The sequence below is a fragment of the Zootoca vivipara genome, chromosome 4, assembly GCF_965207765.1.
Source record: "Zootoca vivipara chromosome 4, rZooViv2.hap1.1, whole genome shotgun sequence".
NCBI lineage: Eukaryota > Metazoa > Chordata > Lepidosauria > Squamata > Lacertidae > Zootoca > Zootoca vivipara.
The window spans coordinates 54559289-54583415 of record NC_142587.1 but is presented as its reverse complement, the minus strand read 5'-3'; the positions used below and the strand labels follow the sequence as shown (position 1 = coordinate 54583415).

General features: G+C 41.7%; 1 protein-coding gene across 4 annotated transcripts in view; it reads right to left on the bottom strand.

The window, feature by feature from the left end:
- APP (amyloid beta precursor protein) overlaps positions 1–24127 on the bottom strand; it is a 137479-nt gene that overhangs the window by 70990 nt on the left and 42362 nt on the right. For all 4 annotated transcript variants that reach the window (XM_035114849.3, XM_035114850.3, XM_035114851.3 and 1 more), the window contains exon 3: positions 9287–9416. In XM_035114849.3, coding sequence (XP_034970740.1) covers positions 9287–9416 — 130 coding nt within the window. The remainder of the gene's footprint in view (positions 1–9286; positions 9417–24127) is intronic.

Sequence of the window (24127 nt, the reverse complement as noted above, 5' to 3'; positions counted from 1 at the left end):
TTTGTGTTATACCCAAATGGGGCCTATGTCAACCACACCCACAATGCTACTGAGCAATGCAAAAAATGAACAAAAAGGTGTGTGGGGCAGTACAAGAGATTGGTCTTTTGTATATGCACCTGAAAGCCAGAAGACAGGAGTGCCTGGCGCGCTATGGTCCATGGGGTCACGAAGAGTCGGACACGACTAAACGACTAAACAACAAATATGCACCTGAAAGCCTATTGGTCATCACCGAGCCATGTTTAAACAACAAAAGGAGTTTAAGGTGTTTTATAGCACCCTGGATGACTAATTATTATGTCAGGCTTTGGTGAAGTATAGTCCAATCGAGTGGATTTCCACTCGATTGGATCCTTAGTTTGTAAGAGTTTCTACAAAGGTGTAGAAGGAATAAAAAGTTGCTGACTGTGGAAATGGTGAAGATGTGCTAAATGGTTTGTAACAATTCAATTAGAGCTTAAAATGTATGCAAAGTCAGTGCAGCAACCATTCACAGCAGTAGTAACTGAAGACAAATGTGTTAAGATTATAGTGTTAAGCAAATAAACCTGTAGAAAACCAGAAAGCCACTGTACTTGCCTATCTTAGTTGACACATCTGCATATGGCTGGCATACTGTAGCAAAACTGTTATAATGGGAGCACAGAACAACACATACAACATTTGCCTTGAGTAAGATGATTCTCTAGGGACACCAACAGAAACAATCCCAGATGCATATTTATGAAACTGAAGTATATACGGTAACAAAGCCTGAAAGTTCCTTCTACAAATGTCAATTCAACTAATTGCTCCATCCAAACCACCAGCAGAAAAACAAAGGATCACATTACCTTTTAAGAATTACCTTTTAAGAACTATCCTAATCGTATTAATCCCATAAACAAAGAGTAGTATTTTAGAGCATCTTTTCCTTTAGTATTCCCCAAAGGTACCGTGTTAAAATGGAAGTCAGTGAGCTATGAAATTAGCACCTCGCTTGTTTTTTTTGTTGTCTTTTATTCTCCTGCCTTAAAAAGGAAGCTTGCCCGTAATTCTTATACCCAGACATCAATATTAAATCAGCCTGAAATATACATGCATATTCCCAAAATGCAGGCATATTATGCATAGAACATATCGTGCAATCTCAGGCAGAGCAGAAATTAACAGCTAAAGAACATGACTTATTTTTGAGGAATTGGAGTATATAATCACCTAGCTGTAGACCAGTGCTCTAGGCCACACCAATTTATTTATTTTTTGATAAGAAATACTTTGGAAATCACAACTAGGTTTGTCCTCAGTATCACTTGATGTTCTTGCTCTCATTCTGAAAAGATCCTTATCCATATTTTGCAAAGGAAAAAATGATATTATATTATGCTATATACTAAAAGGTAAAGGGGCCCCTGACCATCAGGTCCAGTCGTGTCTGACTCTGGGGTTGCGGCGCTCATCTCGCTCTATAGGCCGAGGGAGCCGACGTTTGTCCGCAGACAGCTTCCGGGTCATGTGGCCAGCATGACAAAGCTGCTTCTGGCGAACCGGAGCAACGCACGGAAACGCCGTTTACCTTCTCGCCGGAGCGGTTCCTATTTATCTACTTGCACTTTGATGTGCTTTCGAACTGCTAGGTGGGCAGGAGCTGGGACCAAACAACGGGAGCTCACCCCATTGCAGGGATTCGAACCGCCGACCTTCTGATCAGCAAGCCCTAGGCTCTGTGGTTTAACCCACAGCGCCACCTGGGTCCCTCCACAGCGCCACCTGGGTCGCTATATACCACCCTGAAACATTTAAATGTTTCTTTGATTGTTCTAGAATCTTCTCACCATACTTACCATCCTCTCCTGCCACACCAGTGTGGCGCACCCACCCTTTGAGAACCACTGCTGTAATCATTGTGATCCATGCCCCTGATAACACAGGATTTCTCTCTTTTATACTGCTTTCCATTGGCACCATTCATTCTAAAATAGATGCTTGAAGAGGTACCTGCAACATGATACTGTTTAGTGGTATTTTTTAAAAAACACAATAGAAACAGGTCTAAAATTACACAGCCCAGCTCCAGTTGATGAGAATCTTCACCTTACTAATCATCCAGACCATGTCACTAATCACATCTGCTCAACAACTGAAGAAGTAACCCTAGCATTTAGCAGCTGCTGCGGAATTGAACAGTTCATACTACATTCCCAAGGGAGGATTGGCGGAAACTGCATTCCCACTGAGCCTAGGGAACCTTGAACAGGAAGATCAAGAAAGAGATAGGAACAAACAGCTGCTCAGCTGGCACTCACTTAACATTCTTTGAAGCACTTGGAAATTCCTTCACCTAGTGCTTGGTGCTCCATAGTTTTGCACTGTTTTAAGCTGGTCTCTCACTATGCTGGGGCTGATGGAAGTTGCAGTTCAAAACATCTGGAAGCCATAGAGGTTGGTGAAGGCTTTAAGAACTGTATTTTGTACACACATCCATGCCTTTCCTGGAACCTGTTTCACAAGAAGTTCTACCCTTCTGTAAATGTAAACCTCTGCACAGTATTTGCTCAAAGGACTGCCATCTTCCACATGAACCTGTCTGACTAATTAGATTCTACTGGTGCCAATGGAAAGTGTTCTTTTTTTTCAAAGTCTTGTAGTTGCAAATTGAGGGGGATCACAACTGAGAAGAGGTGAACCTCCCCTCTCTACACACTGGGATCTGATGACAATCACTCCCCTCCCCAACACACATGAAAACATGAGATGTAGCTACATGCTATGCATTAAGAGTAACATGTAGTTTGTCTGCTCTCTGGACTTTGCACAGGTTGCCCCCTTCTATCTGCTTTTGACTAATTTGCTTAAGCTTATTTGCTTAATTAGTTTTTGGCTTAGCATTGTGTCCAACTGCGGCCACCAGGTACACTATATTGTTAGCCTGTTGACCCACAGCACAATGACCAATACACAAATACAGTGGTACCTCTAGTTACGAACTTAATTCATTATGGAAGTCTGTTCTTAACCTGAAACTGTTCTTAACTAGAGGCATGCTTTCGCTAATGGGGCCTCTTGCTGCTGCTGTGCCGCCGGCACACGATTTCCGTTCTCATCCTGGGGCAAAGTTCTCAACTCGAGGTAACTCTTCCAGGTTAACGGAGTTTGTAACCTGAGGCATTTGTAACTCGAGGTACCATGGTGCTGCTTTCCATTGTCTTACATCTTGAGGTTTGAATTTTTTGTGGGGAAGGAACCTTCTTGACATCAGCATTTTTTTGCACAAGTAGTTGCTTACTCATAAAAAGTTTGATTTTGCAGTTAATGCAGAAACATTTGAAATTTTGCAGCTCTGATACCACTTGCATAAATGATTCATACATGATTAACTGCATGTTACTTTGAAATAATTATCTTGTTCTCTACTTTTCTCTTGAGGCTCCAACCATGCCACCAATATCGAGATGGATTGGAAATTTAACAAACCATCTACTCCATTTTCTCTAGTCTGATGCTACACCATTTCCTTTTCCCACACTAAACCAGTGATGGGCTAAGTGGCCCTTCAGCTGTAGCTAAAATCTTGCAATCTGGATCTGGCAATTTTTTCCAGGTCTATCTTGTTAACATAATTATTATATTATCCCACTTTATATATTCCCAGTAAGAAATGCTAATACTGCATGAGCCTAAAAAGAAATATTACTGGTCATACATTAAGGTTACCAGATGTCCCCGTTTCCCAGGGACAGTTCCCAGATTTACACATCAGTCCCCAGACAAAATCCATCCATTCCAACTGAAGTTGAAAGGTGTCCCCAGATTCATTGAAAAAAAATCTGAATACCTTATCATACAGCTCAGTTTCATGTGAACAACTGTGCAATTTAACAAATAGTTCTCTCACAAGTTCTAGTTCCTGTTCCATCTCTTGTTTTCCCAGTGCTTTATAACCCAGGTACACCCCAACCAGCCATGACACTAGGAATATACCCTTTCTGTAGAAGCATGCCTGTCATCATTGCAAAAACATACCTGTGCTGAGAATGTTACATGTGGATGAATGAGAAAAGAAGTGTTATTCTATGCTTGACCTTCAAACGTCAACATATCCATCTTGCAAAAATATTGCACGTTTTCACATCAACCAAGTGCTGTAACCTTCCCTGGGGAGATGTTCTGAGTTAAGCGATCATATCAGCTGAAAGCTGGCAGGTGCCATCATTGTGCTGCTTTATGGAAATCTACTAAGAATTGCCAGATTCCAAAATGTGTCATTTCACATAATGCAGTCCTGCACAAAACTATTCCATTAGTTCTCCGCTCTTTCTCTCTCTCCAAGTGTTTCAACAACAAGAGCTGCTAAGCATAAAACATTAGCTTTTTCTATTGCTACTCCAGCAAGGCACAAAGAGCCATCTGAGAAATCTTTTGTCATAATGAAAATGGAACGGACTGTTTCAAATATTTGATCGTAATCCTAACTTGTGATGAGGAAGAGCTAAATTCCTGCAAATCGACATTAATGAACTGGTTCTTGCAGGGTGAATATGTCAACTTTTGAAGGTCAAGAGCACAAACAGGCTTTCTATAAAACTGAAAAGGGGAAAGCAAGTAATACAGAATAAAATGATCACTGAATTTCTCTAACGCTCGTTTCAAGCCAACTTTGGTTTGAGAAAGAAGTACAGCGTCATCTGCATACATTAAAATTGGAACTTTTCTGCCACTGGAAAAAATGGTGTCCAAAATTACACATTGTGTTTAAATGCATAGTTTGCACTTGAATCTTTTTAAAACAGGAGCCACTACCTTGGGTGGGGGGACAGCCCAGACTGAGGTATGGGGTTTCTATCTGCAGCAATAATAATAATAATAATAATAATAATAATAATAATAATAATAATTTATTATTTGTACCCTGCCCATCTGGCTGGGTTTCCCAAGCCACTCTGGGCGGCTTCCAACAGAAAAATAAAATACAGTAATCTGTTAAACATTAAAAGCCTCCCTGAACAGGGCTGCCTTCAGATGTGTTCTAAAAATCTGGTAGATGTTTTTCTCTTTGACATCTGATGGGAGGGCATTCCACATCAGAAGGCCCTCTGCCTGGTTCCCTGTAACTTGGCTTCTCGCAACGAGGGAACCGCCAGAAGGCCCTCGGTGCTGGACCTCAGTGTCCGGGCAGAACGATGGGAGTGGACCAAGGCCATTTAGGGCTTTAAAGGTCAGTACCAACACTTTGATTTGTGCTCGGAAACGTACTGGGAGCCAATGTAGATCTTTCAAGACCAGTGTTATGTGGTCTCGGTGGCCGCTCCCAGTCACCAGTCTAGCTGCTGCATTCTGGATTAGTTGTAGTTTTCACCTTCAAAGGTAGCCCCATGTAGAGCGCATTGCAGTAGTCCAAGCGAGAGATAACTCGAGCATGCACCACTCTGGTGAGACAGTCCGCCGGCAGGTAGGGTCTCAGCCTGCGTACCAGATGGAGCTGATAGACAGCTGCCCTGGACACAGAATTGACCTGCGCCTCCATGGAAAGCTGTGAGTCCAAAATTACTCCCAGGCTGCGCACCTGGTCCTTCAGGGGCACAGTTACCCCATTCAGAACCAGGGAGTCCTCCACACCTGCTGCGTTTTGACCATGGGGAGGCAAACTAAGGCCTGGGGGCCAGATGCAGCCCAATCGCCTTCTAGATCCAGCAGACAGACAGTCCGGGAATCAGCGTGTTTTTTACATGAGTAGAATGTGTCCTTTTATTTAAAAATGCATCTCTGGGTTATTTGTGGGGCCTGCCTGGTGTTTTTACATGAGTAGAATGTGTGCTTTTATTTAAAATGCATCTCTGGGTTATTTGTGGGCCATAGGAATTTGTTTTTTCCTCTCTTTCAAAATACAGTCCGGCCCCCACAAGGTCTGAGGGACAGTGGACTGGCCCTCTGCTGAAAAAGTTTGCTGGCCCCTGGTTTTGACATCTTGCTGGTTTTGACATCTTGCTGTATATCGTACCAGACAGTGAAAGGACCATACCAGATGCAGTTTGTCTGAAGGGACCATCTGGTCAAGAGAATCTGAAAAACTTCAAAGGCCAGACACTTGTAGACCTCCATCTTGTCAATAGCTGAGGAAAGTGATTATGCACCTTCTGGGTCATTCCTGTAGGCCCCCTGCCATGGTTTGGCTAACACTGCCCACCACTCTGGCTTGCCCCCACTGTCATCATCTCATTGCACCAGGGCTGTGTCCACTACCAATGCTAGGTTATCCCGTAACTTAAATGCAGTTCTGTTGACCATGCTGAGACTTAATGCATTCTTTATTTAAAAGCAAAATGGAGCTCTGTAAGGCTGGTCTCTCTCAATCACACAGCGAAGTGGAGACAGAACCAATTTATGAGAGCACGATAAGCTAAATCCACAGTGACATTAAAATTCTGAGACACAATTAGTTAATCTTGTCCCATCGATCAGGCAGTAGATAGGAAGGCTACTATCCGGATGTATGTCTCTTTGGAGGGAAAGCTTATTTGAAAGGAGAGAGGCGACTCCAACTAAGGAGAAAGGCCAATGATTGCATCAAGAAACAAGCTAGCAATAGCCACATCTGAGTTGCATGGGCAACCCTTAAATGGAATATCCTTAATGTGGATTTTTATTTGTTGTTTACACGTGTGCTTTTTTATGCCCAGAGCACATATTAAAGTTGCCGCCCATTTTTAGGTTTTGGATCCCAGGTACATTTACTTGGAAGGTTCCATTTCAATCAATGGGATCTTTACATGTAAAAATTACAAGGTCCTTCAGCAAAGCTACTGAAATGCTTCCATATTTGGCGTTGCACTTCATTTGTCCCAAATAGGAAATTAACATTTCAAAACATTGCAACACTTAGTATCTGTAGGTGATTTGAACTTCAAAGGTGAATATGTGTATGCAAGTGTTTTCCTAAGCTACTCATTAATGACCATCCTCACACTGATACTACATGTGAGGAATAGCCCCACCCATACCCCTCTGTAATAAAGGAGATGGCAGCAAAAACCATTCTGAAACTTGGATATTGAATGCAAAGATTAATGGGGTAACCTTTAGAGAGTATCTAGCGTAGAGCTAGTTCTGTCTTTGAATCAGATGAAAGTGAAATACATTCATCATGTGAAATGACCTGACATTTTACAGTACTAGCAATTTTGACAACATTGCCGCTTGTATGAATGGCATATTTTAAAACCATAACTGATTTTATCTATAAATAAGGGAAGAAAGAGAAATAATCTCTCACCTTTTAGCTGCAGCTAAAGCTAAATATTGGAAACAAAAAACAAGATACCACAAGTACCTATTTCTTACTAAACGATTAGGACCCTACTAGTGCAGTTTCTAAATTCATTATTCAATTTAGAGATGTATCTACAAGAGATTTAGGCTCCAAGCTTACACCCATGTACCTGGGAGTAAATCAATATGGTCTGACTGTGATGTCAGGTTCATGAGGAAGATACTATTCTTTGAAAGAAAATATTAAAGATTACAAGTGAGATCAAAGGTTATGCTAGTTGGTGCAATGGGATTTTCCTTTCTGCCTGTAATTCCACCTTCTCTCCAAATGTGCTTGAGGGCTCTCCAACTTTCCATTGCAGAGGGTCTGGGGGAGAGAAGGGAGGGAAAGTCCCATTGCTGAAGTGTTCGTTGCACAAACAGAACACTATTACTGCATGCCACCCATTCTTTTATATCAGAAAAGTCTTCTTATACAAGACTATTGTAACACTGCGTCAAATTCAACTTAACAGTTGCACTACTACCCAGCACAATGGGACTTCCCCACTCCCCACCACTCCCCTTCCAAATTGGCTGGGGGAAACTGCCGTTTCTCTTCACTGATATAAATCAGGATCTCTTATAAATGCAAAATAGTCACAAAATTAGTGTACAGTTTTCACAGATTACAGGTTCTGATTTTTAATTGTTTAAATAATTTCTACTTTCCATGCTCTAGCCCCATTAACTCAAAGCAACCCCTGTAATCTAATAAACTCAATCGATATTGCTGGATCTTTTGCTACATGCAAGATGCCTGCCTGTCATACTGTATAAGCCATTTCACTAAGGAAAAGAGCTAAGGAAGCAGTCTAGTGTTGAAGGGCTTCTCTGCAACAAATCCCCAAAGGGCAATGCTGAAGGCCAGCACAAAAATGGATCATGGATATTCTCTGGCATGAGAGCAGACATACATCTGCTAGTCAAATAGTAATTCTCACCCTTGTGAAAAAGCCAAGCATCTAACTGCAGAAACAGACTGAAGGAACTTCAGCAGCTCTTGAACTAAAATTTAAATGTAGCTGAAAAACTAAAGTTGATGGTAATGTACCTAAGAGACCTCACAAGCGTGCCCACTAACTAAACTTTCATTAAATCGCTCCATAAAGTCAAGCAAGCACTGTGCTTTCAACAATATCACTACATTCCTAAAGTTCATCTTCTTCTATAAAAGTTATCCACCATCTCACCATTATGTACTGCTGTGCTACAGTCATAGCATGGACCTAGTAGCCTATGGACCCAGGTGGCGCTGTGGGTTAAACCACAGAGTCTAGGGCTTGCTGATCAGAAGGTCGGCGGTTCAAATCCCTGCAACGGGGTGAGCTCCCGTTGCTCGGTCCCAGCTCCTGCCCACCTAGCAATTCTATTGAGAGTTAAGGCTGAAATGTGACTGAGGAATGCCTTTACAAAAACAGGAATGCCACAAGGCAATTGGTCCATATGCAAAGGGATCGAAAAGGCAGACACCAGGAACACTTGAGAACTAACATGGTTAGGGTTTTCTTTTATAATCACAGCTAGGTTATAACCTCTGTAGACTAAAAATAAAATGAAAGCTGGAATTAAAGCAATATACAAAACCTCAAAATGACATACACGCAATCCAGCCAGTTTAACACCTTTTAAGTCCCACTGATATTTATGTAAAAAGTTAACCAAAAGTTTAAATGGTTCCTACCGGAAACCGAAACTAACTAGAAATGCTTGATTCTGCTTCATCCCTTCTCCAGATTAACTGCACAGGGAGGTAGTGAGAACATTTTGCCTCAGGGATTTTCTTGCTGGTTTGTTTAGGAGTAAATACCAGTACTATTCAATTTAATTATTACTTTTCCAAAATGCAACACTTAAAAGAAAAGAGAAAAAAACACCTGATGTTATTACATAAGCTATAGCTTGCTCAGTGGGAAAGCAGGGCAGGGGAGTGTTTGTGGAGGAGGACAGAGCAAATATATGCAGTTAAAGCTCACAGAAAATATTTATGAATACTCACCTAAGCACCTATATGGAACTACAATGTGAGGGTGACTTCTGCATTGTTTCCATCCCCGCTTGCACCAGTTCTGGATTGTTACAGGTTGATTGGCTTCAACAACATTGGTAATTTGCAGTTCAGGGTAAACCTATTAATCAAAATGCAAAGAGCACAGTTAATTGAAATAAGAGACACATTGTTGTTGTTGTTGTTGTTGTTGTTGTTGTTGTTGTTGTTGTTATTTACAGGGATGAATATTTATTTGGAACAGAATGCTGAAAAACATTTCCTAACTTGGTTCCTCAGTGCAAACACTACCTAAAATTTTGGAACCTCTTTTTCTTGATTATTTTCAAGGGAAGATTAGATAAATACTGTATTCATGCAGGAGGCACTGAATGTAGGAAATGAATGAATGAATGAATGAATGAATGAATGAATGTGTATTTGGAGCTGGAGGTGGCATAGTTTTGTTTTGTTAACATATTTTTATTAAAGATTCCTTGGTTTACAAAAGTTTGTGTGCAATGTCTCTTTTTTCAAGTTACATTTTTTACAGAGCAGTTTTATTTGTTGAGACATTAGTGCTACATTAAGAAGAAAAGGGGGAAAGAGGTGGAGGGGGGCATTATTACTGAGGTTTGTGAAAACTTATTACCGGGTAACATTCTACTACACACCAGCCTATCCACAGTGCATTTTGCAAGCAGGGCGTTCTGGAGTTATGTTTGCAGGGGTGACTTTCCTGTACTTGTTTCTAAACACAGGGGCAGTCAATTTATGTAAATTACATACAATTTACGTGCAACAAATAAAATAATCATATACCTCCTCAATTAAACATTAATCTGTGGCTAAATAAATTTTGCCCCCAGATTTAGATACCCAATTCCTTGTACCATCTTGTTGTAATGATCTTGTCCATACATTCATGATACTGATTTCTTGTAGTTTTCTGTAAGAATGATCCATTACGTATGTTTACAGCTTGTGTTTATAAAAGTCCAATAAATATATTTTTAAAACCACAAAGGCAGTCAGTCGTGTTTCACATATCCAAGGAAAGCAATGTTACTAACAGCAGCAGAATCTCGCCCCTCCCAATCAAAATTATTAACCAACATAATACATCTCTTCCTTTCTTCAGCCCATGTTTTGATTTAATAACTACAAAACCAAGACACTCTCCAGTGGGACTGGAAAACAGGAAGGCAGAAACCATGTGGATGCAGTAGGGTCACATAGGAGGAACCAACAGGAGCACCAGAAGTCAGGCTAGGAGTCCAACCTTCATATGCATATTTCCAAGATATTTATTACCACTTGATAAAGAGTAGTCTGCCCTCACCTACTGTGGAATAGGCACTGGATCATAGGTGCACTCTGATGATCGAGATTACATACTGTCCATCTGTTTCAGTGGCCGAGGAATGATTTTAAAGGACTAGCAATCTATACAAAATACTTCAGGGGGGAAAAATGTTTCCCCTGATTTTGTGCACAAAATGAACAGGTTTTGTTAGAAGGAAGATTACCGGGAGCAATAATAAAAAAAAAGATGTTCTTACCAAGAATTTGAAGAATGTTTGGAAGATACAGCTAGTGAAAAATACAGCATGCCAGCTGTTGACAGAAGTGAATTATGGAGCCTGAATTTGCTTCTTTGTAGTCTTCCAAGCACAATTCAAGTGGCTGCTATTAATCTGTGACGCCCTAAATTGCTTGGACTCCACACACCTTCCGTGTAGTTAATTTCTGAAATGGGAGATGCCCAATCCTAATTTTTCAGCATATGTTTTATTATAGTTCTTTCTCCTATTACTCATTTGCCGTACACAGCAATGTATCATCAATCACACAGACGCACCTACTTTAAGATGCAGTAAAATATACGCATTCTGCCATTTTTGTTTGCACGGCTTGGGGAGGAGTGGGTTACCCAAGATCTCATAAGAAACCGGTGTCATGTGCTTGAATGTATTTTCCACTCTGTATACATATAGCTGACTTTGGCTATTAGAATTAAATTTCCTCCCCCCCCCCCCTTCATGTCACCTTTTACCATTAACTGATGTAGAAAAGCAAAACAAAGACAGGCTCCATGTTGCAGATTGGACAAAACAGATTAAGGGGACATATTCCACTTCCCTGTAAATCACAGGTCTACCTGTTGTATGCTGTTGGGAGTAGCCTTCTCTCACCATCCACTGAATGAACATTTATGGGATGAAGAGCAGATTCTAATTCTAATCCAAATTAGAGCTGCAACATATACCTTGCAGACATCACAGAAATTACCTCAATATGGCAAGTGTTTTCTGCCATGGCCTTAAGATTAGAAAACTTCTTGTGTAGCATGGAAATAGAAAATCTATGGCACAGATTCACAGGGTAAATCATTCAATATATTATAACTAAGGCAGGGTTAAGCACCTCACAGAAGAAGTGGTTGTTGTTTTTAATGTGTGCCTGTCTCTCTCTCTCTCTCTCTCTCTGTGTGTGTGTGTGTGTGTGTGTTTGCCATACACTCCATGACAATTCTAAAATCAAGCTTGGGTAGCTAGTCAAGCAAGTCAATTATTCCACAGCAGCATAATTATTTTGTATATTTCAGATACAATTCATCTCCCAGTTGTTAAAAAAATAAAATTCTCTCTGAGGTGCAATCTCTTAAGAGCAGCATTGGGGGTGCATTTTCCTACAGCAGACAGTAAAGTGCTTGAAAGATTACTACTCCGTTAAGATATCCCTGTAGACTTCTGATGCACTGCTTGGTTCTAGCATTCACCATTTAAACTAGAATGAATCAGAAGTCTGTATGATGTAATATTGCTGAAACACATGATGTCATGGCAGCACTTAAAAAAACATTACTGTTCACAAATAGCAAGGCCCATCATGAGAAGGTTTACCTGCCAGTTCTAAAAGCTGTGTAATAACACTGAGGAAACAAGAGTGCATATTCCAGAAGATCTTGAACCTAGGTGACAGCTTTATAACACCTCTGAACCTGGTGAGTTGTACAATTCTTTATACTACTTAAGTATAGATAAGGTAGACAACTGCCTTAAGCAGGGCCGGCCCTAAGGCAAGGCTGGGTGGCGCCAAGGGGGCGCTGCGCTGCTCTGCCCGTGCGGCAGCCGCGCTTGGAAATGGGAGGGGGGGCGCCGGCGGGATAGTTTGCGCAACAGCACCAGCTATGCTTAAGATGGCCCTGGCCTTAAGACAGGTGTATGCAGACATTATGCTTCCAATCCTTTTACCGTGGTTAAGAGAGAAGTCTGTGAGCACACAGACTCCCTCCATTTTGCATGAAAATTCCCGCTATCCTGAATGGTTATGATGGCACCAGTATTAAAGACAAGAGATGAGAGGCAGGTAGAAGCGGAGGAGGAGGAAATGGGATATGACCCTGAGGTTCACTTCCTCTAACACAAATAAATTCTAAATTAATGAATTAAAATAGAACCCGAGCCAAGATGACCATAACTGGCAAAATCAGAGGTCAACACGACTGGAAGTAAACTTTACCTATGTCACCTACAGTATATATTCTTTGCCTTGTGCTGGCAAGCAAGATTATTCCTGCATCTTACATGGATCATTTGATGCAGCTACACCAGGGATAGGGAACAGGACCTCTCACCTGTCAATCCCCATACACTGCAATGACACCCATGCTGAGGAACAGTCGGAAGCAATTTAATGCTCCCAACTGGTTCTTGGCAGATGAGTTGCCACCTGCCCCACACTTGATGTCACACAGGTGGGCATGGTTTGCAAGAAATGGCCTCATGGGTGAAATTGGGACCTAATTAGGAAGTAGGTTCTCCATCCCTGAGCTACATATGACTGTATAGATCTCTTCCAGCCAACCAGCCTTGAGGTTCTTAGGACAACAGCATCTCCTACAGAAAGCAACTGAACATTCTACTCCACCATGTCTATCTTGGGAGTTTGGAACAGGCTTAATTTTCTGCCTGTACTACTGAATCTTTTCTTTATTTAACTTAACATTTTTGGCCCACACAGTCTCCCATCACCTGATACATATTGAGATCATACTGTCCTGCCATCTCTGTAGGCACAACCATCTTATTTCACTCTATTAAAGCAAGTGAAGGCAGTGCTTCCTAATCTTCCATCTTGACTTGAGCATGGAATGTCAAGTGGCAGGCATTTAACAAATATCCCTTATTTAGTGCTGAAAGTCTACCCCTCATCTAGCTTTAAATGGCTGCATAATGGGTTCTTCACTATGTATTGCAACAATGCCACCCACAAACATCCTTGGCAGACCCAGAAGCTATCCAAGGAACAAAAAGGATCAGTGTGGTAAGCAACGCTGTTTAACAGAAGTGGAATGACAGAGTCACAACAGAGATATTGTTCTCATGAGTCACCACAGCACAGCCATAACATGTTGAATATGAGTAGGGCTGGGCGATATTAGGCTTTCAACATCGCGGTAGATCACCAGCCAAACAGTTTGGCGATATCCTGCGATGTTGAAAAGAGCTGCATTGGGCCCAGCCTGCGAGGCTCCAGGTGAGACTGCTTCAGCTCTCACCGCACAGGAGTTGAGGTGCTTTCACCCCAACGCCGTGCAGGTCAGGGCCAATGCAGCTGGCCCCAGCCCGCTGCTCAACTGGTGGGTGCGAAGGCTCCGGCCTTCCACTCCCCAAGACGGAGGCAGCCCTGCGACAGAGCCTGACAGGCTCTGTTTGCAAGGCTCCCTTCGCCGGCAAGGTATGAGGGCAGACAAGCGGCCTCCATTTCTTGGGAGAAAGAGGCCGCTTGCTCTCCCCTGCCCCCATGCCCAAAGATGAAGGGAGCACTGTGACGGAACCTGACAGGTTCCGAACTCAGGGCTCCCTTCACCTTCGCTGGCACGGCCCTCTCAGCTGGAGAGCACAAAGACGCCTGCCCCCCAGCAAGACTCTCCCCGCTGAGCCTCCCATTCCTCAGCTGAGGGAGCCCAAATCCTTCTCCTGCTTGCATGCTGGCAGGAGGAGGATCAGGGCTGCTCAGCTGGGGAGCGCAAATCCCTCACCCCTCAGCTGAGGGAGCCCGGATCCAGATCCTGCTCAGATGCAAGCGGGAGAAGGATGGGAGCTTCCTCAGCCAAGCCCCCACCCTGCCGCTGGCTTATGCAAACTAGTGGTGGGTTGGGGGCTCCATAAAACTGCTTGGCTGAGATGAGGGCAGCCGCGAACTTTAAAGAAAAGGAGAGGAACACACTGTATCGGCACTGGCCACATGTCAACGGTGAGCAGGCCCAAAGCCACTCAACCTCCCCTCCATTCACGCTCATGCACCCATGCCACATTCACACATAGAACCACACACCCTGGCATGGCCTTTTAAAAACTATGTGTTCTTTTAGGATGTTCTCAGTCCCTTATGCATTTTGTTCCTAGTCTCCCCCACCCCAAACTCAGACCTTTTCTCCCGGGAAAGAGTGATTAAAAAAAGGCAGTGGAGATTCATAAATATAGAATTGCGACAAGTAAGCAGTTTTTTGCAATTACAGCAGTCACCACTGCTTGGATTCTGAAAATTCAACATCTTCCCTCTCGTATTTCTAAGTCTCCGCCAATGACGGCTTAGTTGAAACAACAGTAAATGGAAATAAAACAACCAAACACAAATTCGTAACATCTCAAGGTTTTTGTGGCGCAAACTTATGATTCTTACATATCTGTAATTTGGATTACCAGTGCTTTTTATTGCCCCAATAAATTGACTGGCAAACGCAGCTACAAAGAGAAGGCTTTTTTCAGACACTTCCCAAACGTTTTAAAAATTGCTCATGAAAACATCACCCAGGGTACTTCTTCAAAGACACTCATATTGGAGAAACTTCAACCAGAGCTTGAAGGCAACGTTCTCTACAGACAGAAAGGCTTGTAGTTAAAAAGGAGAAAACCACAAGTTCTATTCTGGTATTCAAATTTTCTCACATGTAAACACAAAGGAGAAGCAAGGCTGTGCTGCCAAACCCCAACCCCTCCAACAGTTTAGAGCAGGCATAGGCAACCTTGGCTCTCCAAATGTTTTGGAACTACAACTCCCATGATCCCTAGCTAACAGGGCCAGTGGTCAGGGATCATGGGAGTTGTAGTTCCCAAACATCTGAAGAGCCAAGGTTGTCTATGCCTGGTTTAGAGCCCTCCAGGAAGGTGACACTGACTGTCTGAAGGAGAGAGCCTCTTCTTCTGGAGGCTTCTCACACAATTAAGAAGACTGCACAGTTAGGGTCCCATACTTTTTAAGTCCTTCATCAAAGAAATGAGATGCATTTCATGGGCCTGAAGTTTCTTCATATGAGTTCTAGGGACAAGTTCATATAGAAGAACTTCCTGACAGTAAGAGCTGTTCGACAGTGGAATTTGCTGCCAAGGAGTGTGGTGGAGTCTCCTTCTTTGGAGGTCTTTAAGCGGAGGCCATCTGTCAGGAATGCTTTGATGGTGTTTCCTGCTTGGCAGGGGGTTGGACTGGATGGCCCTTGTGGTCTCTTCCAGCTCTATGATTCTATAATTCTACAGTGGTACCTCTATTTACAAATAACTCTACTTACGAATGTTTCTACTTACGAATAGAGCTCCATCCGCCATCTTGGATGTGGTTTAGATAGGATTTTTTCTACTTACAAATTTTTAGATAGGGTTGCTTTGACGTACGAATTTTTTCTCCCAATGCATTCCTATGGGATTCGACTTACGAATGTGTGTTCGGAACGCATTAAATTTATAAGTAGAGGTACCACTGTATATGCAAATTCCTGATCGTATACACCAGAACATCAGCTTAAACCAGATCCTGAGACTACACCTAGAGACAGCCTTCAGCAATTTCCAGGTTTGTACTTCAGCTAACCTGCTTTATCATCTCTACATTGGTTCACACCAATATTTCTCCTTTAAGAAGTGTGACTCTGTATGCTATACTGTGAGGAAATGAGACTTTTGGTGGTCTGAGAACTCAAATGAGCAGGAGCAAGACAGCAAATACCTTGTTCTGATCATCTTTACCTTGCAGGTTTTCCTCAAGAGTGCAACACAAAGATCACAAATTCTGCCTTGTTTAAGAGATGGCCACACACAGGCGTTTCCAAGCCTGATCTCCCTCTCTATGAAAGGTTCCAGAGTCCCAGCTTTGTTTTGTCACTTCCTTCTTAATTTAGAGATTCCATGAGCCCCCTTCATATGCAAATCACTTGAAAGGGGCATCACACAATTACCGGGGAAAGCCTCTGATGCATCTGCATTGAAAATGCCAGCAGAACATTTTCCCTCCCCATAATTGCATGAAGGGAGCTATAGTCACTTAGCACTCCCTAGTATTCCAGTGGGACAGCACAGGAGTGAGTCCAAATCTATTACGGCTTTATAAGAACCACTGGTGAATTGAAAGAAAGATAAGCACAGCAGAATTGCAAATTACAAGGATGTTGGAAGCTAATCTATCTAACCATAAGTGCTTCTCACTGGAGGAATTTTAACAGGTACCTCAAATGCTCTCAGCAAATCCTCGCCCACATGGGGATCGCACAAACCCAGTGTTGACCCTCATCACTCTAACTAGCTTACGTGGCTAGTAAACTAGCAATACGTAGTAGTTACAGGTAGGTAGCTGTGTTGGTCTGCCGTAGTCAAAACAAAATTTTAAAAATCCTTCCAGTAGCACCTTAGAGACCAACTAAGTTTGTCATTGGTATGAGCTTTCATGTGCATGCACACAAAAGCTCATTCCAATGACAAACTTAGCAATACGTAAGTATTGGAAGTGGAAAGGATTTTACTCTAGATGGTGGTTGGAAGCCAATCTAAAAAGGGCTTATGTAATGAAGAAAGGCTCAAGAGTCAACCACATTGCCTATGGCCCAACTCAAGTGGGAGTGAGACTCTGGGAAGATTCAGAGATCTTCAAAACCTCTCCTCTTCACTGTACCAATCAAGATATCTGAGTAACTTTATTAGGCACCTTAGCCCCTCACTCTGAGGCCTGATGTCTACATCCATCAGAATGGGAGTAGCAGAATGGATTGTATAACATCAGGATAAAGTAAATGAGGTGGAGTGGGAGTTCTCAGAAAAGCTGAGAATAAGGGATGATGCTCACAGCGCCTGTACCCAACAAGTCAGTTGATACTGTTTTGATTTAAACCAGCAAACTTTTAAAAAAGACGTGGAAGAGTGATAAGAACTGGCTTCCTTCACCTGCAGTCTGAAGGGGTATGGAACATGCTGCCAACTCAGGATTGTAACATTTCATTTTGTTGCAAGAAAGTGGGGTGTTATTTTCCTTTCCCCCCCAAAGCACTTCAGCTACTGTGAAATTTGCTTGTTTTGCCTCACAAATGGAATGAATTGCTAAACTGTAAAATAAGAAGAGAGTCTTGAGTTTTGAAACTAAGATAAAGGTCATAAAAATAACTAAATTAAGCTCTCAAGGCGCCAGTTTTCTATTTCTAATTTAAAGTGGTGGGAATCCTCAGTGCTCCTGTGAATTTGCAAGCCACTTCAATCAATTGTTTATTATACAGTCACAGACCACTTTAAAAAGAACAAAGAATTATAACACAATAATTAAAACATACAAATCTAAAATAAAACATAATGCAAATAAGAAAAACATAAAAAATACCAATTGCAATTAAAATGAGAGTTATAAGCGGCTTTGGCACACACCTGTGAAAGGTCCGATTAACCTTGTCTGCAGCCTCAACCATCCTGAGTGAGAACCTCTCTGGTTTGAAAAGCATATTCACTTTGCTAAGGTCGTTTTGGGCCACAAAAATGGAAAGAAAGTGAAACCTGGGTGACTACTAGAAACATCTGTATGTAAGACAGCTTCAGCTGTTTAAATTCTTCGAATTTTGTTGCATGGAAGGTTTCATGAGATTAAAAAAGGATTAAAACACAATATTTTTGGAGGCAGGGAGAAGAATTATTAGAAACAAAGTTTCCATGAAAAAAATCCTAACAAAAATGCATTTTAACCTACTATTTCCATTTTAAAAGGTTACATCAGATTGCCTCCTTCCCTCCTATGTAGACTGCTTCTCTCCCTTCCCCCAAGTCCTATTTCTCAGGCCTTCATGAGAACACCACAACCGCTATCTGCTATGTACAGATTCTCCAACAATATCAGAGGGCCTTATTACATACCACTTCACTTGTACTTGCCCATCGTAATTTAATAAAGTCAACCTTCTATTATAAACAGCTAAATATTCTGACAAAAAATGCTGATTGACATTTCCCTGACTGTCTTCCTGACGAACACATTTAAACAAAAAACCATTCTCTTATGTCTTCTTTCATCAAAGCTTAGCAATTAGTTTATTTATCAATCCACACATTGTCTAAATGAAGAATTCCTGAACTAGTTTCAGTGCAGAAATTGCCTCTAGATACTGTTGGGTAATGTATTTTTTACTAGGTCCAATAGCAGAACTAGCCTACTTTGAACAAATGTTGCATAATGACAAGAGAAAGCACAGAGTATAAAGAACCCTTCTGTTCTATTTTGTTTCAATGACCAGCCTCCTAATTTCTTCTGACAGGGCATAGAAATGAGGCTTTGTGCAAGTCTACAACAGAAAAGCAGTTTTGAGTTTCTCAACTTAATCAAATACTAGTAGCACAGATCTTGGGAAACAAAGGTTCCCATAAGGCATTTCAACCTAAGCGACATTAGGTCATCACAATCACAGTTTGTAATAAAATAAAATCCCTGTTTACTTAGAGAACAGTCAATGGGATTAGGCTGGCCCAAGACATTTGGCTAAAAGACTCAAACTCTTGGCTTGGGAAATCCCAAAAGCTTTATTGATAAAATCAGCACTGTCTCATCAGCTCTAACTGCAGGATACATAGTTCAATGGTCCATAAGTAGACCTCTAGGAAACATGGCTAGCCCTAAGCACAGATGCTGTCCCAACCACGGTTCAAAATTAGAAGGGCGCCAGGCGCACTTTGCACCTAAAGATTCTCCGTTTGCGAGCACCTTCAAAAGTCTGGGCACCATTTCTGGCGCCTGACTGACACTCAAGGATTACTGAAATGTGTGTGCTTTGAAGTTTAGGTTAAGGATAGACAATATGTTAAGGAGTTTAACAATAAAGAGTACGTAGTGTTTTGAAAACTGGCATGGTACCAATATTTTTATTAAACATGTATTAACAATTTCTGCTAAAAATGTGGTATTAACAATGCGTCACTTATGTGAATTGCTTATCAGAATGATAGTATTAGTTCATGCTTATCAAAATAATAAATAAAAAGTGTTGCCACACACCCCTGGTGGCGACTAGACATTCTGTTTGGCGCCCACAACCCAGGTCCCACAGGCCATTTGACTCCTAGCTTTTCTATCCCAGTTTCTAACACCTGACATGTCTCATTCTCGTCCCCCGCTCTGCTTTTAAAGACCGGGCTGAAACCAAGCAGGTGTGCAGTTCTTGTCCTGAATGAGAAGTCAGTGCTTGCAAGTGAGCACTCCTATGGGAAGGAGGGCATGTCCTTGGTGATGGGACCAAAACCCAACCCTCTGATTCCCACTCCAACAAAGACTCCGCCAACTCCCACCAACTGGACAGCTGCCTCTATGGCTAGGAACTTCATTCTCTGGAGGCAGGGAAGAGACTGACTGAACCATCTCTGAGTGACAACAGGCACTCGCCATGTTACAACAGCTACAACGCTGTGCCTGGCTGGGTGCAAGGTGTTGTGGCATAGCAGCTTCCTGGCTCCCAACAGCACCTGCGCCATGCCATGGAGATACATGGTGGCTAGAGCACCCCTGGAACTGCTGCCCTAGACGCTGGCAGGGGAATTGTTTCAGTAAAAGGTAAAGCTAATGGACCCCTGGACGGTTAAGACCAGTCAAAAGCGACTGTAACAGAGCACATGGAAACACCGTTTACCTTCCCGCCCTTCCCGTTGGGAGCTGTAGTTCAGCAACATCTGGCGGGTCAAAAATTCCCATTCCCAATCTAAACAAATCAAAGCAAAATGTTTTACTCTGTAAATTATACATATATATATTTACAGAGTAAAACATTTTCCTTTCACTGATACCATCATCAGCACAAAGAAGCAAGAATGCGAGCAAGTTTTAATGTTGCTTTTAAATTACATTTAGTAATTTAGTATAACCACAAGGCATTTGATCCCTGAATTCAAACAATCATGAAGAACAATATAAATATTCCTCATACATTTTGAACTTCTTCTTTTTTACATTCATTCATCTGCTATTCTAAAACCTAGACTGTTTTCTACTCTATCACTACAAGAAGATAGGAGCAACAAAGACTTTAAATGGAAATGAAATCAAGTTACCCAACAGATTCAAAACTTGCCATGTTTTGTTTTTTGTTTTTGCAAGCACAGTCTTGGAATCAGCTCTGCGAAATGTATAAATTTTTATTGATACAGGCATTTCCTAACTCTTGAGATTGCCTCAGCCACTTGATATCATGGTATCTTCCTTTAGGACTTTACGGAAACTCTCTCTCTCTCTCAACTTCCCTCTCTTGCCAGTCTGGAACACAGCTGTTCAATTAATCAGTTTATTTGTGGATGCCAGCCCTCAGAAAGCAGGAAAATTGTGGTCTTTTGCTTCTAACTCCATATGCAATTTTACTTTAAACTCCTCCTAAGAACCATCATATGCACCACTTTCTATTAATATGTTTACCATATGGACATTTTCTCACTTTCTGGTTTTCATAAAAATAAATTGCTCATCTAATAATGGGGGGAAGAAATTATTTACAAGAAACAAATAACCTTCCATTTTTCCTTCACTTTTATTTCCTAATACACTTTATGCGTTTACTAAGTCTTAACACCCTGTCTCCCAATCAGAATTAGATTTCCCCACGGCTGACTCTGCACATAATGTTAAACCATAGTTTAATACTATGTGCACTGTTCTTAAGCACACATGTTCCCCCTCTCCCCTGCCAGAATATATCTGAGCTCAGACTAACGATGTCTAATGTGACCTATAGTTCTTCATGGCTAACCTTTTACTTACACAGGGACAAATTGATCCACGGGCAACCCTCATGTCTAAGTGGGTGTGGCCATTTTATTATTACAGTGGTACCTCGGTTTAAGTACACAATTGGTTCCGGAAGTCTGTACTTAACCTGAAGCGTACTTAACCTGAAGCGAACTTTCCCACTGAAAGTAATGGAAAGTGGATTAATCCATTCCAGATGGGTCCACGGAGTACTCAACGTGAAGCGTACTTAACCCGAAGTATGAGTGTAATTTGTTCTGGAAGTCCGTACTTAACCTGAAGCATACCTGAAGCGAACTTTCCCACTGAAAGTAATGGAAAGTGGATTAATCTGTTCCAGACAGGTCCGCGGAGTACTTAAACTGAAAGTACTCAAACCGAAGCGTACTTAAACTGAGGTATGACTGTATTATTTTTAAGAAATAAGGAGAACATCGTAAAGGTTTGAGTGGAAGGCTGTCACAAAACACCTTGTGGCATCACAACCTATTGGGCCAACAGAAAAGACCAATGAATAAAAAAAATTGAAAAATAGTAATATGGTGGTAGTTTTGAAGGCCACAATGTGTGTGTGTGTGTGTGTGTGTAGCATAACAGGATGCATATGAAAATAGTTGGGGGGGGGAAACATTTTTTGAGAAGAAAAGAAATTCAGCCACACCTGGTTAAAATAAATAAGTCAGCATCAGAAACCATTGTATGAAATTAGCCTGTTTCCCTAAACCACAGTTTGCAAACAAATAACACTTAACAAACAGATTGGATTAATTACTTAAACTAATTAATTGCATTGTAGATTTTAGATTTTATTTTAAATACCATATATAAATAAAAACATTGTCATATCTAAAATTATTATACTGTACCGGGATGTTGTTGTATCTCTAGCTGAGAAGAGGAAGCCTATCCCAGGAATATGGAATCTGCAACCTCCAGATATTATTGGATTACAATTCCCATCATCCCTGCCCATTGGCCATACTGACTGGGGCTCGTGGGAGTTCAGCAACATATGTATGACCGCAGGTTCCCCATCTATGTCCTATTCCTGGAGAGGGTAAAAGGCAAAGGTAAAGGGACCCCTGACCATTAGGTCCAGTCGTGACCGACTCTGGGGTTGCGCGCTCATCTCGCATTATTGGCCGAGGGAGCCGGCATACAGCTTCCAGGTCATGTGGCCAGCATGACAAAGTCGCTTCTGGCGAACCAGAGCAGTACACAGAAACGCCGTTTACCTTCCCGCCGGAGCGGTACCTATTTACCTACTTGCACTTTGACGTGCTTTCGAACTGCTAGGTTGGCAGGAGCTGGGACCAAACAACGGGAGCTCACCCTGTCGTGGGGATTCAAACTGCCGACCTTCTGATCGGCAAGCCTAGGCTCTGTAGTTTAACCCACAGTGCCACACGTGTCCCATACTGGAGAGGGAGAAAAGTTAAGATGCATGATACACCTTCTATCAGTGAAAACAATTTCTTTAAAATAATAAAGATTTCCAACTTTTAAAAAAAAGGATTAGGTGGAAACAGTCACTAGGATCTATGCCTGCAAGCTGCTGACTACTACCTCAGCAATGAAGACTCCCTTGAAATACCTAGAGGGAATGGATAAAATTAAATAGGGACCCAGAACTGAGTCGTGTGCCTGTGGTTCGTCACTTCTGCTGTAATGCCTGATATGATAGCTTAAAATGGACATTTTTACCAATAACATCCATTAATTCGAATGTACTGTATATGCTTGTATATTTAATTTTCATGCAGCTTTACATACTTACTTTCTCTCCTACTTTTTCTCTACATTTCTGCTACCTTTACATTTCCCCCAGATATTTATTGCAATCTATGCATTATACCCTTTGTGTGAATAGACGTATTCAAGATGTATTTAGCCTAAAAACAAACAAACCTCAAAACACATGCTATCGCTATGTCAATTTAAAAGTTAGTGAAGTTAAAACATCCCACTGCTAAATGACAACGTGTTTGGTAGATTTTCATCTAAAGAGAGAACAGTCACTTGATAATTCAACAGCTGTTCCAACATCACCATTTTATACTTCATGTCAACGTTCCCCTCTGGGCCTTGTGTGAGCTGTCACAACTGCACAAGCCTGGGAGCTCTTTTTTTAAAAAAAAAATCATCATCATCATCATCTAATTAATTTATGCATTCCTGCTTTTACTACACAAGTTGCCAAAGGCAATTCACTAATCTAAGAAGTTGGATTCAGTTTAAAGTATCACCTAGGCAACAGAAACAGCTGTGGTTTCCCCTGCTTCTGAAACCTACTTTAGGGTCTAACATCAAAAAATATGAAGCTTCAAGATGCAGCAACATTCAGACTTTGAAATGGTGATCCAAATAATTTAAAAGTGCATCGATAAATTAAAAACCAAGGCTGTATTCTGTATTTGTCTTCTATTGCAAATAACCTAACATGAAATACACAAGAGTTATCCAGCCTGGCAAGAGAAAATCATAGGCAAAGTGGGTCAGACAAGCAGGGGAGCTGTCCAGCCAAAGAATGCAACTAAAGAGGATGGGCATAAAAAGATGTTGCACCAGCAGCCACTAGGCAGGAACTGAATGACTTTACAGTCGGACCTACTAACCCACACCCTTCCAAGGGCATAACTAAGGTCATGATCCAGAACATCTATTAGCTCTTATCTCTTCCGTGCTACCAAATGGACTGTCTCTCTATTAGTGGGGCAGGAGAGATGAAAATTTATTTCACATCTGGCAACCAATGTGCCCCTTTGGTTTCAGGTAGTACACAGGTAGAGGAGTCTAAAAAGCCTGGTACACACATTTTTG